This window comes from Oncorhynchus nerka, linkage group LG18, assembly GCF_034236695.1.
Source record: "Oncorhynchus nerka isolate Pitt River linkage group LG18, Oner_Uvic_2.0, whole genome shotgun sequence".
In the NCBI taxonomy this organism is placed as follows: domain Eukaryota; kingdom Metazoa; phylum Chordata; class Actinopteri; order Salmoniformes; family Salmonidae; genus Oncorhynchus; species Oncorhynchus nerka.
Window position 1 is genome coordinate 74,801,690 of NC_088413.1, and position 16,267 is coordinate 74,817,956.

General features: G+C 43.2%; 2 protein-coding genes across 6 annotated transcripts; both read right to left on the reverse strand.

The window, feature by feature from the left end:
* Positions 1–6: 6 nt before the first annotated feature.
* On the reverse strand, positions 7–6,419 carry LOC115146448 (MAPK/MAK/MRK overlapping kinase). 4 transcript variants are annotated; one of them, XM_029688524.2, is made up of 12 exons: positions 6,353–6,417; positions 5,257–5,371; positions 4,736–4,825; positions 4,565–4,635; positions 4,099–4,177; positions 3,892–3,940; positions 3,592–3,770; positions 3,310–3,411; positions 3,028–3,201; positions 2,766–2,889; positions 2,373–2,564; positions 7–1,790 (listed from the first exon to the last, which is right to left on the reverse strand). In XM_029688524.2, exons 1-12 carry the CDS (start codon positions 6,396–6,398, stop codon positions 1,713–1,715), a joined length of 1,299 nt encoding a protein of 432 aa, XP_029544384.1. In that variant the 5' UTR covers positions 6,399–6,417; the 3' UTR covers positions 7–1,712. The 4 variants fall into 4 exon arrangements, with proteins under 4 accessions (XP_029544384.1, XP_029544385.1, XP_029544388.1 ...); XM_029688525.2 differs by lacking the exon at positions 6,353–6,417 and adding an exon at positions 5,576–6,262; XM_029688528.2 differs by lacking the exon at positions 4,736–4,825 and having other exon boundaries at positions 6,353–6,419.
* A 3,220-nt stretch (positions 6,420–9,639) lies between these two features.
* LOC115146450 (kelch domain-containing protein 2) lies at positions 9,640–16,136 on the reverse strand. Of its 2 annotated transcripts, none has more exons than XM_029688530.2 (14): positions 16,024–16,136; positions 15,085–15,333; positions 14,725–14,804; positions 14,489–14,606; positions 14,021–14,133; positions 13,130–13,211; positions 12,770–12,853; positions 12,568–12,648; positions 12,269–12,327; positions 11,237–11,346; positions 11,082–11,154; positions 10,834–10,921; positions 10,631–10,683; positions 9,640–10,409 (listed from the first exon to the last, which is right to left on the reverse strand). In XM_029688530.2, exons 2-14 carry the CDS (start codon positions 15,325–15,327, stop codon positions 10,286–10,288), a joined length of 1,308 nt encoding a protein of 435 aa, XP_029544390.1. In that variant the 5' UTR covers positions 15,328–15,333; positions 16,024–16,136; the 3' UTR covers positions 9,640–10,285. The 2 variants fall into 2 exon arrangements, with proteins under 2 accessions (XP_029544390.1, XP_064860415.1); XM_065004343.1 differs by having other exon boundaries at positions 15,085–15,351.
* Between the last annotated feature and the right edge of the window lie 131 nt (positions 16,137–16,267).

The following is a 16,267-nucleotide window of genomic DNA, read 5'->3' on the forward strand; positions in this document are numbered from 1 at the left end:
CATGTATTGTTACTGATTTTGTTTGTCCATTTTTATTGTGCAGATTGATTTTTATAAGTACTTGGTGAAATGTTTTTACATTTGGGTTGTAAAGATAAGATACACATCATGAAACACACTTCCACTTTGCTATGTTCCCATACAATACGTGCTGGGATAAGTATGGGCGTACCCTGTATATGCCTTGTCATTGCATATGTACAATAATACCTCTGTCTCAAATTACTTAAACAGTCTGTCACAGTATTGGAAAATCTTATGTAATATGTCATAGAACAAAAGGCAAAACATTCACAGAACTTACAAAATATGTTGCTTTTTCTCAATAGTGTATACATGTTATACTCTTATGGCAATGCAGTCGTACAGGGGTAGGCAACCCTGTTTCTGATGGAACTGAAGGATTTTGTTCCAACTAGGCACCACACCTGATCAACTGAGGTAATTGATCAGTTTAGTGATATATTCAACCCACCTGGTCTTCCGGGTTGGTTAAATCAAAAACATGACGTGCATGCAGCCCTCCAGACCCAGGGGCGATACTAAAACATTGAGTTTATGGAGTTGGTTACTTTTGTAATTGTCATGTACTTGACTATTGCTTTGGAAGTCGCAGGTGGTCTAGGAAATCTACAATTTTGATTGTATCATGAAGATATGCTCTGTGAGCAACAAAAAAAAGAGAATTTCCAAAAATCAGATTTGATCTAGCACTGGGATACAATGCACTGTAATGAATCAATGAACTTACCAAGGAACTAACACCTGATCTTTCAGAAGATTTGTATTAAATACACTGAGTGTACAAAACATTAGGAACATATTGAGTTGCACCCCCTGCTTTTGCCCTCAGAACAGCCTCATATTTCTCATTGAATGGACTCCACAAGTTGTTGAAAGTGTTTTGCAAGGATGCTGTCCCATGTAGACTTTAATGCTTCCCACAGTTGTCAAGTTGGATGGATGTCCTTTGGGTGGTGGACCATTCTTGATACACACGGGAAACTGTTGAGCGTGGAAAAACCCAGCATTGTTGCAGTTCCTGACACAAACTGGTGCGCCTGGCACCTACTACCATACCCTGTTCAAAGGCACTTAAATATTTTGTTTTGCCCCTTCACCCACTGAATTGCACACATACACAATCCATGTCTCAAGGCTTAAAATCCTTCTTTAACCTGTCTCCTCCCCTTCATCTACACTGATTGAAGTGGATTTAACAAGTGACATCAATAAGGGATCATAGCGTTCACCTGGATTCACATTGTCAGTCTGTCATGGAAAGAGCAGGTGTTCCTAATGTTTTGTACATTCAGTATATCAGAGCTCGTCCTTGACGTTCTGCTTTGCATGTGAGTAGTCATTTGCTCACTTTTGAGCCGTTAAGAACATGACACAACTAGTTAGGAAATGGTTAGGTTATGAACGGTCAATAGGCATCTTCTCATTTGCCTAACACTGATGACAGAGTCAAATATACTTTGTGGATCATGTTGTAATTTCATCTGCCAGAATGATGACTTATACAAATTAACCCTGGTAATTATTGCTATGGGACATTCCTTTGTCCAACACCATGTTAGCATTGCTCACAAGAAAGCAGCAGGCTTTGAAGTAGCTAAGTAGCTTTGTTCAACCATGTCTAACCAAATTTTTAAAAATCAGATCAGAGTATGTACAGCAGGTACAACAGTTCTTAAGAATTGGGGCTCTCAGTAGCCACCAGGTTTCCTATCCAGAGGAGGCATGTAGTAGGTCTTGAAAGCAGAGCAGTGAGATTCATCCCTTGGCTGTTGGGTAAAGAGGAGAAAAAAACAGGGTTAAAAGAAATATGAACAACACGCTATTCTATTAAGTCCTGAGGCTGTAAATCAAGAATCTCAGAGTAGGAATGCTGATCTAGGATGTGTGTAGCTTTTTTAGATCATAATGAATAAGATTACATGGACGGATGGGGTCTGATCCTAGACCAGCCCTCCTACTCTGAGATTCTTGACACATACAGCCTCAGATGTTATTTAATATGTGCAATAAAGTAATGTCTGTACAGGACATTTTGTCGAAGGGAGTAGACATACTAGTGATTATAGCGTTGGGGCCAGTAACCGAAAGGTTGCTGGATCGAATCCCCGAGCTGACAAGGTAATACATTTTTATTTTAAATTGGTCGTTCTGCCCCTGAGCAAGACAGTTAACCCACTGTTCCCTGAGCACCGAAGACATGGATGTCAATTAAGGCAGCCCCCCGCACCTCTCTGATTCAGAGGGGTTGGGTTAAATCCAAAAGACACATTTCAGTTGTACAACTGACTACGTATCCCCCTTTCCCATAGGGATGTCCTAAAATGTACACCGTAATACAGTGTGTTTACCTTAGCCAACCGGGAGTGGCACTTTTTTGATGTGATGGCTGGGAGGGACCCACGGTGAGTGATGGTGAGAACTGGCACTGTGCTAACAGGGTAGGTAATCTGGGGTGCAGGCACTACCACATTGAGCTTTGGTAATTCCACATGTGGGGCGTTGCGTCTGATCAGAGGCTCGGCAACGTGCTTTATGTTGTGCTGCAAAACAGAAGAATATTATTCCATCGTAAAGGACCTACCATCATAGTAGGGCAAAGTACATCCAAATTATGGAATGTTTTGTCATTTTCCCAGTATGTAGCATATTAAGACATTTTATCCTACCTTTTATAATGTGGTTGATTACTCATAAAATGTGATGTAGGGTCAACCTTTTTAGGAGATGTGTCTGTCTCTTACCAGCCTCCTGCCCTGTCTGGCCATGCGCCGCAGGTGATCCACAGAGTTGGGGGTCCCACTGCTCTCTCCACCCTCTACAGTCACAATGGCCCTGCGCAGACTATCAGCTCTCCTCTCCGCCAGCCTGAGACAAGGACAGGAGGAGGGAAGATCGCATTTACCATATGAATTCAATTAAATACTTTCTCTCACACTACACATACTACAATTATAAAGCACAGTATGTCTATGTGTTTTTATACAGTACAGTTTGTGTGCTTACCGTAGCTCTCTAAAAAATATGTGCTGTAGCGCCGCTCTTGCACCAATGCGCTCCTCTGGGTCGTAGGTCAGCATCTGGTAGAGCAACGACAGACTGGGTGCCGAACAGTTTGGGATGAGCTGAGATATTCCACTGCCTTTCCGCAGAGGGAAGTCAAAACGCATCGCCCTAGACCTGTCCAAAAATGTATGTACGACACTGTCACTGAGGACAATAGTTTCCACTGAACATACTGTAAGTCATTGGTCTTCATTACATGATAAGCGTATCTAACAAACGTACTGAGGGAATTTTTGAAGGAGACTGTTGTCAGGTGTACCCAAAACATCGTGGATCTTGGTCACCTGATCCAACTCATTGCTTCCCGGAAACAGAGGGCTGAGACTGAAATACACAAACATGATCGTCTGTGATGTCATCAAGGCTATTTACACGACAGCAGCTGTTCACAAATGTCTGTGGCGTCGACCGTAGAGGAACACAACGCTAAGGCCATAACCAAAGTCTCCTACTAGAATGGACATAAGCAGTTCTGTATCTAATTTGATGATAGATGAAAGGTACCTGATGATCTCGTAGAAAACACATCCTACACTCCACATGTCCATCTTGTGTGAGTAATAGCCGTCTGTGAGGAGGCACTCTGGGGCTCTGTACCAGCGGGTGGAGATGTACTCTGTGTGGGGGGGCTTGGAGTGCAAACTCCTGCATGAGCCAAAGTCTCCAAGTTTGAGCACGTCGTGCTATGGAAGCAACCAACCAAGTCATGGACAACATATGGTAAACAATGTAACAGTAACAGTTCTGATTTACCAAATCAGCAGGCAAGGTTTTTAGCATCATAATAAAAAAATGTTGACTTACTTTGATTAGAATGTTCTCTGGCTTAACGTCCCGGTGAAAGATTCCGTTGCTGTACCAAGATAACAACACAGTACAACTGTTCAGTTTTAGGGGAAGCAACAACAACAAAAAAACAGACCCTTAAAACCCCCTCTGTGCCAGTGAAAAGGTCTGTAGGAAATGTATTTATACACAGACATGATCCCGACTCCATATTTTCATTCTTACCTATGCATATGATCGAGTGACTTGCAAAGTTGGTACATGTAGTGTCTGATTTTACTTTCTGGCAAAGGTTGCTGCCTCCCTGCAAGTGAGACAAGTTAGGAATGCACAAGATAACTGAGACAAGTTAGGAATGCACAAGATAACTGAGACAAGTTAGGAATGCACAAGATAACTGAGACAAGTTAGGAATGCACAAGATAACTGAGACAAGTTAGGAATGCACAAGATAACTGAGACAAGTTAGGAATGCACAAGATAACTGAGACAAGTTAGGAATGCACAAGATAACTGAGACAAGTTAGGAATGCACAAGATAACTGAGACAAGTTAGGAATGCACAAGATAACTGAGACAAGTTAGGAATGCACAAGATAACTGAATGGGGAATAGAATTTGATGTGCTGCAGTTACAGTTGTGGTAGAGGTTTTATGTCATTCACAATAGCAGTTTCACTGTGTCTCTGACCTCGTATGAACTCATAGATGTTCATCTCCATCAGCTCACATATCAAGGACAGAGTCCCTGACTCTTTGTCACTGTAACACATTGAATGAATCAGGTACAAATGATCATGTTATTGTTCAGTTGAGGCTTCGCACAAACAATTCAAAAGACAGGGACAAACATTGTACTCACAATATCAATTCATGCAGCTGAATGATGTTTGGGTGAGGGTTTAGTCTTTTCATGGCCTGGACTTCTCGCAGGTTGTTGGCCTGTTCCAGGCTGAGCAACAAACAATAAAACCATGTGGTGAAACCTGTTATTAACTCTGTAACTGGCTGATAACCACCAACACGTGTTGTATTGTAGAGAACATGTATCATCATGTCATGACTTATTTTCAAAGACGATTCACAAAATGGAGAGTAGTTAGCTATACAGGTTAAACGTTAATGTACAGGCTTAGAAAAATCTGTTCTAAAAAGCAACATTGTCCCTAGCCGAACTCAACCTCGCAAGGTCACAGTCAGGGTATGTTGACAGTGACTTCCAGTTGGATAGGCAGGGGTGTCATGCTGCTAGCTCAAGTTTCAAGGCAAGGGTCCACACACACAGAGGACGTAGAGCAGCTCAAGGCAAACAGCAGGCAGAACAATTATAAGGCAAACAGCAGGCAGAACAATTATAAGGCAGCACACCTGATAGTTAGTTACCTGCTGAGTGACTGCTTCATCGTTTTACACGCATAATATTTCCCATCTTTCAGGCTTTGAGCCTTCACCACTTCTGAAAATGTCCCTTCTCCAATTTTGTTGATTATCTTGTAATCTGCATAACAAAACAGAGTTTAGACATAAAGCTAACGTGACTATTGTAATAATTAAACAAAAAAACATGCAGCTCTAGCTAGCAGCTATCTAACGTTAGCTGTATAAATATATGAGAATATGAAAAGTTGCCTGGAACAGAATTTAACATGCCACGATATTTCCTAGCCAATGTAAGGTTAGCTAACGATAGCTAGTAACGTACTATCCATTCTTCAAAGTGTTCACTGCACAGAAGTAGATTATCCATACTAGTCCTATATTTAAATAAAACATTGCGATAATTTCATGGAACAGCCGTGTTGTGGAAAGATTGCTAGTTGGCTGATCGAGATAGCTCCCCCAAGATTGAAAGGCTGGAGAGAGAGAAGAAAAAAACCGCCTCGCTGCTCTAGGTAGCCATGTTAGCTGGTAACCAGGCACACCGCACCCTCAACTCTCTGACCTAAAAGGTGGATGATTGAAAACAATACATTTGTCTCGTTACAATGGTTACGCCTCGATCACACCGACATTGCTAGGGATTTTAAAAAATGGTACGCGGCACAATTTGGATATGTGTGCAACAAAAGTTCAACATTAATAACATTCTGCTACCATCTTTGTCAAACCGTCTACGCATATGTTAGATACATCCAACGTACACAGAACGTACAGATTAGTCCTCTGTAACGCAATAGTGCAAGGCACACGCAGCGTTCCATTGGAAATGAAATGTACTTCTGATGTCCCAAATTGCAATTGCAAAAACACAATCGATGTGATTGAGGCGTTACAGTGACTGGCTATCTATGCAGAACAAAAATATAAACGCAATTTGCAACAATTGGGTGGGCATAGGCCCTACCCAGTTGGGAGCTAGGCCCGAACAACCGGAGAGTCAGGCCCAGCCAATCAGAAAACGTTTTTCCCCACATAAAGGGCTTTATTACAGACAGAAATACTCCTAGGTTTCATCAGCTGTCTGCGTGGCTGGTCTCACATGATCCCGCAGGTGAAGAAGCCGGATGTGGATCCCGGGCTGGCATGGTCTACGGTTGTTAGGCCGGTTGGACATACTGCCAAATTCTCTAAAACAACGTTAGAGGTGGCTTACGGAATAAAAATAAACATGACATTCTCCGGCAACAGCTCTGATGGACCTTGCTGCAGTCAGCATGACAATTGTACACACCCTCAAAACTAAAGACATCTGTGGCATTGCGTGACAAAACTGACCATTTTAGTGGCCTTTTGTCCCCAGCACAAGGTGCACCTGTGTAATGATCATGCTGTTTTATCAGTTTTTGGGCTAATTCTGGGCTATTTTATTTCAGTTTATGAAACATGGGACCAACACGTACATGTTGTGTTTATATTCATATATATATATATATATATGCACACAGTTGAAGTCGGAAGTTTACATATACTTAGGTTGGAGTCATTAAAACTAGTTTTTCAACCACTCCACATATTTCTTGTACACATTTCAAACTATTGTTTTGGCAAGTCAGTTAGGACATCTACTGTGTGCATGACACAAGTGATCTTTCCAACAATAGTTTACAGACAGATTATTTCACTTATTATTCACTGTATCACAATTCCAGTGGGTCAGAAGTTTACATACACTAAATTGACTGTGCATTTAAACAGCTTGGAAAATTCCAGAAAATGATGTCATGGCTTTAGAAGGTTCTGATAGGCTAATTGATATAATTTGAGTCAATTGGAGGTATTGTGGATGTGGATGTATTTCAAGGCCTACCTTCAAACTCAGTGCCTCTTTGCTTAACATCTTGGGAAAATCAAAAGAAATCAGCCAAGACCTCAGAAAAGAATGTGTAGACCTCCACAAGTCTGGTTCATCATTGGGAGCAATTTCCAAACGCCTGAAGGTACTACGTTCATCTGTACAAACAATAGTACGCAAGTATAAACACCATGGAACCACGCAGTCGTCATTCCGCTCAGGAAGGAGACACACTCTGCTTTGGTGCGAAAAGTGCAAATCAATCTCAGAACAACATCAAAGGACTTTGTGAAGATGCTTGAGGAAACAGGTACAAAAGTTTCTATATCCACAGTAAAACGAGTCCTATATCGACATCACCTGAAAGGCCGCTCAGCAAGGAGGAAGCCACTGCTCCAAAACTGCCATTAAAAAGCCAGACTATGGTTTGCAACTGCACATGGGGACAAAGATCGTACTTTTTGGAGAAATGTCCTCTGGTCTGATGAAAATGTTTGTCCATAATGACCATAGTTATGTTTGGAGGAAAAAGGGGGGGGGGGGCTTGCAAGCCAAAGAACACCATCCCAACCGTGAAGCACGGGGGTGGTAGCATCATGTTGTGGGGTGCTTTGCTGCAGAGGGGACTGGTGCACTTCACAAAATGGATGCCATCATGAGGGGAAATTATGTGGATATGATTATCATACCTTTATTTCACAAGGAGCACAGACTGAGACCAAGGTCTCTTTTAAAGCTGGGCACTGCTTATACATGTTTACATATACAGTTCAGGTGCAATGATTAAGAAACTACACAAGACAAAACCATCACAGATAACACAAAAAATACAGCAGCAGATTGTTACATTTACAAACAGGTTATTCCCTTAACAGGTTATTCCACTAACAGGTTATTCCCCTAACAGGTTATTCCCCTAACAGGTTATTCCCCTAACAGCACAAGAACTTGCATTACCCGAAACAGTTACAAGCAATAGAAAAATAAAAATCCTCCAATAAATGTTTAAAATGGGCAACAGGGGGACAAGAGTCTCAGGTTTAAGTTTAGTCTGCAGGCTATTCCATAGGCAAGGAGCATAACAGGAAAAGACAGCGATAACCAACTCTGTGGAAATCACATGGGCCTCAAGTGTAATCCATGTTTGAGACCTGTTTTCATGAATTATAATTATAATGTTGAGAAGTGATGATAAATCAGAAGGTAGTTTATTCAGAAGTGCTTTATAGACAAACACGAGAGCATGTTGTTCTCGTCTCATGGACAGCGAATCCACATTTTGATATAAAACACAGTGGTGAGTTCTGTAGCAGTCACCCATAATAAACATAAGTGCGCAATGATAAGTAGCATCCAGCGGTTTAAGTGTTGATGCCGTAGCATGCATGTAAATAATATCCACATAATCTATAACAGACATAAAAGTAGCTTGCACAATTTGTCTTCTATGTGTAGAGGACAAACATGTCCTGTTTCTATATATTGAAGCAACATCTCAAGACATCAGTCAGGAAGTTAAAGATTGGTCACAAATGGGTCTTCCAAATGAACAATGACCCCAAGCATACTTCCAAAGTTGTGGCAAAATGGCTTAAGGACAACAAAGTCAAGGTATTGGAATGGCCATCACAAAGCCCTGAGCTCAATCCTATATAAAATTTGTGGGCAGAACTGAAAAAGCGTGTGTGAGCAATGAGGCCTACAAACCTGACTCAGTTACACCAGCTCTGTCAGGAGGAATGGGCCAAAATTCACCCAATTTATTGTGGTAAGCCTGTGGAAGGTCTTTCCGAAACGTTTGACCCAAGTTAAACCATTTTAAGGGCAATACTACCAAATACTAATTGAGTGTATGTAAACTTCTGACCCACTGGGAATGTGATGAAAGAAATAAAAGCTGAAATAAATCACTCAACTCTTATTCTGACAGATTGACATTAAAATAAAGTGGTGATCCTAGCTGACCTATGACAGGATTAAATGTCAGGAATTGTGAAAAACTGGAGTTTAAATGTATTTGGCTAAGTTGTATGTAAACTTCCGACTTCAACTGTATATAGTAAATCACACAAATTTGCCTCGGTCTTATTCTGGCAGTCTGGAATATTTAAGCAAGCACCTAGGCCATATGAATGACTGCATTGTCACTTATCACTAACCATCCATGAGTGTGAAAAGCGAGCTCTGATTTTCACATCCTTTTATCACTCGTTTCAGGATTTATCTAGAAACCTCCACGGCAATGTTAAAGTACCAACACCTAATCTGCTGGCAGCCAAATAATAAATGGAATGAATTGGTCATGGGATTTCTTCCCATCTGGACAGTATCATGATGCAAAGGAAAACCAGAGACAATGAGTCAACCCATCCCTTAATAAGACGATGCTGACTTAATTGATGCCTTCAAGTGACCGATAATATGCAAATGAATATATATGACAGGAAAAGCCTACATTTCCCTCAGTTGTTTCACAGATTTTTACATTTATCATTCAAGATAATGTGTGTATTGTAAAAGATCAGAATCGGATCTGGCATATTTGTCTGGTTTATTTTCTTAATTCAAAATTAAACATTTTAAATGTTTTTATTTAATTATTTTTTTTACAATATATTTTATAATAAAAATGTCAAGGGAAAGCTGTGCAGATCAGACAAGAATAATACCAAACAAGTAACGTCTTGATAATGAAATTCAGTGCAATGTGGCTCCAATGTAACTGGTATTACCTGATTAAAACAGACAAAATGCTACACGAGCCTCTTCTGACTAACATGGTCTAAGGTATGCCACTTCTCCAGCAGGATTGAATACATGATACTTTTACTTAAAAAAATATACATTTTTTTTTTTTTTTAAACACAGGCACACCAAATCCACACATATATATGCAATACAATATATACATCATAAAAGTAAGCACTCAGAATTAGGATAAATAACGTTGCTGATTGACTGGCCTAAGGGATTTGCCAACACTAGTCCCTACAAAAGCCTCCATTTCTCTAAATGATTTACACGAATTAACTTTGTTTTTCTCGACCCACTCCTCATGACACTTGGTGATAAGATCAGGTGAGCTGTCCTCTTCGTTCAGCTAGCAGCACGGCCATGGCAGTCAACCATCTCAAACACACTCAACCCTACCACCCCAAAGAACGTGGTGGTATATGGCTCTTATGAGCCCAGGGCGTTGATGCCTCCCATCCTCTGTCTGAGAGTGTGTAGCAGATGTTTAGGCAGGCAGTCCCAGGACCCAGATAGCAACTCTCTGTGCTGCAGCGCTGCTTCCATACAGAACCTAAAACAAAATCAGGCAATATTTAACTTCCCAGTTCGCATGGGAAGGTAAGTTTTAAGTTGACCACAAGATGTATTGTATCAAGAGTTGACGTGTTCATTAGGCAGAAGGAAACTGACTGAAACAGGGACCTGGACTTTGGGTTGTGTTCATTAATGCATGCAGTGAAAAACAGTATTTCGGTGTATGGGCCATATTGTCTGGGTTCTGTTTCTACTCACCGAACAAGTGACTTGGGTTGAACTGTGAAGACCAGCAACTCTTTGCTGTGAGCCTGTTGAAAAGGAAATGGAAGAACATATCCATGCATTCAAACTATACTTGGTAGTAAAACTGGTTATCATTCTTTTTTTTGTTCTAATTTCAAGTGACACCAAGAAAGGTCTAGTAGTTTGACTCAGTGTTGTGTTCTAACCGTACTCACTGCTCGCTGATGGGACAGCAGGTTGTTGGCACAGCCACCGAACACAAACACCTCCCCGCCAGGACCGGAACAGGCCGTGTGCCAGAGCCTGACACACACACACACAAAATCAGCGAAAAATCACCACTGACTCATAACACAAACAATGTCCACAGTGAGACACGCAGCTTCTTTTCCTAACCACTTATTTGGTGATATTGTCATGAAGATAGTTTTTATAGACTCATTGATCTCTATGGAGATATTACCTGGGGCTCTCTGTGTGATTGTGCTTGAACTGCTGCCACTCGTTCTTGCTGACACAGTACAGCCAAGCATCACCTGTATACATGACAAATAGATAGAGGAATTCATTGTGGTCGAGCCATGGCCTCCTAAGGAAAATGAAATATTCTTCACTCACTGAGCGTCTCTCGGGAAGTTGTGAAGCCTCCGAACAGGAATATGTGGTCAGGTGACACAGGAGTTAAGGAGTGCCATGAGCGTCCCACAGGACCCTGCTGAGGAACACTCCTGCAGAAGGCCAAAGAGAGGTGGAGATGGGACCGGGAGAGGTAGAGGTGGAGATGGGACCGGGAGAGGTGGAGGTGGGGATGGGACCGGGAGAGGTAGAGGTGGAGATGGGACCGGGAGAGGTAGCGGTGGAGATGGGACCGGGAGAGGTAGAGGTGGAGATGGGACCGGGAGAGGGAGAGGTGGAGATGGGACCGGGAGAGGTAGAGGTGGAGATGGGACCGGGAGAGGTAGAGGTGGAGATGGGACCGGGAGAGGTGGCGGTGGAGATGGGACCGGGAGAGGTAGCGGTGGAGATGGGACCGGGAGAGGTGGAGGTGGGGATGGGACCGGGAGAGGTAGAGGTGGGTGGAGATGGGACCGGGAGAGGTATGGGCGGTGGAGATGGGACCGGGAGAGGACCGGGAGAGCGGTGGAGATGGGACCGGGGAGAGGTGGAGGTGGGGATGGGACCGGGAGAGGTGGAGGTGGGGATGGGACCGGGAGAGGTGGAGGTGGGGATGGGACCGGGAGAGGTAGAGATGGGACCGGGAGAGGTAGCGGTGGAGATGGGACCGGGAGAGGTGGAGATGGGACCGGGAGAGGTAGCGGTGGAGATGGGACCGGTGGAGATGGGACCGGGAGATGGGACCGGGAGAGGTGGAGGTGGAGATGGGACCGGGAGAGGTAGCGGTGGAGATGGGGGAGAGGTGGAGAGCGGTGGAGATGGGACCGGGAGAGGTAGAGGTGGAGATGGGACCGGGAGAGGTAGAGGGGAGCATGGGGAGGTGGAGGGGGAGAGGGTTGAGAGTTGTTAGTACCATCATGGTGAACACACAGGGACATCCATGGGTAAGAACACAGCATCCTCCCATAAAAAAAATGGATGCGTATAACGCTATAACATGCATGAAGACATTTTGGATAAGTTGCCATAGCGTACATTTCATGCCACTCCCAGGAGTCCATGTCGATGTAGTACATGTCGTTCAGGCGGTAATCCTGTTGCGAAAGAGTCAAGCCTTACTCATATGGAGGAAGAGCATCAAACATTTAGAACACAATATCCTTTAGAATCTATGATGTAACAAGGCATAACAATATGTAAATCATATAAATTAACACCGTGAAGACCTAAATCTCTGTCTACAGGCCAGTGATATTGTTTTACATTAGACAGCATGACCATAAACTCAGCAGGAACTTGAGGAAACTCTATTTTCAAAGAACATTCCTACTTACCCTGTAACGCCCCCCAAACACGTAGCCTCGGTTGCCCACCTTGGCACAGGCATGCGCTGCCCGGGGAGAGGGGGCGTTGCCCTTTCGCCAGGAGAGAGGGAGGGAAAGGAGAGGTGAGAATGGGGCTCCCGCTGAGACAGCTGTACAAAATGGCTTCCAACACAAAGTCGTAACGTGACAGGATTTATGGGAACGGCGTTACCTTGGTGACTGGCTGGCTCCAAGTGGACTTCTCCAGGTCTAAGATGTGAATGTGGTTGTTCCAGCCCCGCCCCGGATTATCTCCCTGTTACAACACACAGTGAAGGGGTTGTGTTCATTAGGCCATGCAACAGAAAACATTTTTCTACATAACACCAAAATTGGCAACTCTTATTGGACAAGTCCAGGTTGTCCCTCCCTGTTTCAGTCCATTTTCTTCCGTTGGGTGCCTAATGAACACGACCAAGGATTTACCCTTACTGACGACTCCCTTTGCTGCAGACTAATAGACTAAACAGACCATTGTTTTCATACTGCCATTAAAAAGCAGCTGCAGAGTTGTAGAATTAATTGACCATACCATGAATGAAGTTTCATCATATTCAAATGTCCCTCGGTGAGCTCCTTGTGCCATATAGCCGTAGCCCCCGAAGAATACTAGCCTGTCGACACACAGAGCAGTTCATTGAGAAACATCAAAATAAACATCTCTTTCTTTAGAGGCAATATGTAATGGCGCAACAACAATATGTAATGGCGCAATGAGTTAGACCTATAATCTAACTCACTGCCTGCCAATGGGCCACCTCACCTGTTCTATAATCTAACTCACTGCCTGCCAATGGGCCACCTCACCTGTTCTATAATCTAACTCACTGCCTGCCAATGGGCCACCTCACCTGTTCTATAATCTAACTCACTGCCTGCCAATGGGCCACCTCACCTGTTCTATAATCTAACTCACTGCCTGCCAATGGGCCACCTCACCTGTTCTATAATCTAACTCACTGCCTGCCAATGGGCCACCTCACCTGTTCTATAATCTAACTCACTGCCTGCCAATGGGCCACCTCGCCTGTTCTATAATCTAACTCACTGCCTGCCAATGGGCCACCTCGCCTGTTCTATAATCTAACTCACTGCCTGCCAATGGGCCACCTCGCCTGTTCTATAATCTAACTCACTGCCTGCCAATGGGCCACCTCACCTGTTCTATAATCTAACTCACTGCCTGCCAATGGGCCACCTCACCTGTTCTATAATCTAACTCACTGCCTGCCAATGGGCCACCTCACCTGTTCTATAATCTAACTCACTGCCTGCCAATGGGCCACCTCACCTGTTCTATAATCTAACTCACTGCCTGCCAATGGGCCACCTCACCTGTTCTATAATCTAACTCACTGCCTGCCAATGGGCCACCTCACCTGTTCTATAATCTAACTCACTGCCTGCCAATGGGCCACCTCACCTGTTCTTGTGGACCCAGCAGCCTAGTTTGTCCTTGCAGGACGGGGCCAGGCCCTTGAGATCCTTCATCTCCTCCCAGCAGAGGGCCGGTGTTCGGAGGGGGAGCCGGAAGACCTGAAGGCCACGGAGCAGAACAGGGACAACGTTGCGATGGTATGAAATAAAAAAAAAAGGTACAACATCCTAAATTTCGTAACAGACATTAACATTTAAATGGTTTGTTGGAAAACAGGTTTCTGAGGTGAGATGTAGATAAATAAATAAATCCTGCCGTGGTGAATTAACATCCGATGCTGAAAGTGGGGATTTTAACCCAAAAAATTATCGAAAACATAGTTCTTAGCATGCAGCACAGAAAATATTTTTGTAAACACAGTTTCTGAAAAGGGAGGGACTGAACACAACCTTAGGTGCCAAGATTCTACAAGACATAAGAGTCCACATACATGCACACACGGTATATTCTCACCCGGTCAGTGTTTCCCCTGGCATGGTGGCCTCCAAACAGATAGAGGACGCCATCCACACACACTCCACAGCTGCCAGACATGGAGGTATGCAGGTTACCCGCAGTCATCTGCTTCTTCCTGCAAATACAGACAGTAGATATATGGGCTCTGGTCAAAAGTAGGGCACTATATAGGGAGCCATATCATTTGAGACACGCTAGACACTAACAAAAGTATATTTAAAAATCATTATTACCATCGTTCTGTCTCCATGTTGTAGATCCAGATTTCATTCCTTGGCAAGTATAAGTCAAAGAAGCCAGTGGTCTGGGAATTCTAATGACAAGACAAACGAGGGAAGTCAATGGAATTACATAATCTGTAAACATGTTAGCTGGGAGTTCGGCTGTGTTATATCTGGCAAAGTGGACTGTGGCAAATGGTATTAATAGTTCAAAGTTGACAGCAAATCTTCCAATAAAAACTATAATTGATTGAAGACTCATTGATCATTGTTTCAATCGTTGATTAAAATGGTATAGTTCCAAATTAAATGATTTAGATACACTATCATATAAACAAAAGTCTATTCAGAATGCCTGTCATACTTGCTTACCTTATATCCTCCCCAAACGTACATGTAGTGCCCATCCACCGCTGCTATGTGGCCACTGCGCTCAGCTGGCTGCTCCAACTCAAAGGGCTCTGCTTCTGTGTCCAGAACAACGACATCCTCATCATCGAGTTCATCAGCCTCATCCACCACCCAGTCAAATTCTCCCTCCTCTTCATCCCTCTCCAACTCCTCATCTTCCTCAGCAGGCAAGGGGTCAGGAATGTCCTCCTCCATTTCTGCCATGATCACCTGGATGGGAGAAGAGAGCTACATAGTTTTGCATACACAGGGATTCAGAGTAGAGGAGTATGAGGGGTATTGGAACAATACAGACATTCACTATAGTTAAGTCTCATCCCAACATGCAGCTATAGGATATAGCTAAGCAGGTAGCTCAGCCAACAATGGGCTGTGTTATGAACAGGGTTAGTATGACTAAAAAGAGAATACGTTTTACAGTATGAATTCTAAGAGATTTATTTATAAGTAATTCAGATTGTAAAATGTCTTCTCTTTTTAGTCAAATATATAGCGTTAGCAGTTACAGGGTAGGACTAGAATTGTTGTTGCCAGCTAAGTAAGTTAATACCAACAGCTGGCAACTGTTTCAGTACTACCATGGCTGATGGTTGGTGCCCTGACTGTTGGTTTACATGGAAACACAAGTCATGATGTTGGCTTGCTTGCCATCACGAAGACAATATAAATGCGTAGCTTGTGCAAAAAGACTAGTTTGCAGTAAGCATAATGTTTTGCCTATACCGACTCAACGTGACACCAAAAGCTACCTAGCCAACGTTAGCAAACTTCGCTGTCTGCAAGCTAGCTAACGTACTACACAGTTCGCCCTATCAACCAATTTAACTGCGTTTTAACGCCACCTAAACTTTGAAAAAATGAACTATGCAACCTTACAGCAACAACAGAAAATCCACTTACGTAGTCTGCTTTAAAAGGTCCACGGCTGCTTTGGCCTTCAGTGTGAAACGTTATGTTTTTGTTCAGTGATTATTATGCGACAACTGGTTGAAGTCGTCAATTACAAGATGCCTGACCGGAATTAACCAATAACTTCTTATTTCCGCCATCTTTGTGAGGTCAAATATAATCATTTGATTTATGGAAGTACAGAAGAGTAACACAATTCTTATTTGCTTTATTGTCCAACATTAACCAGTCAAGT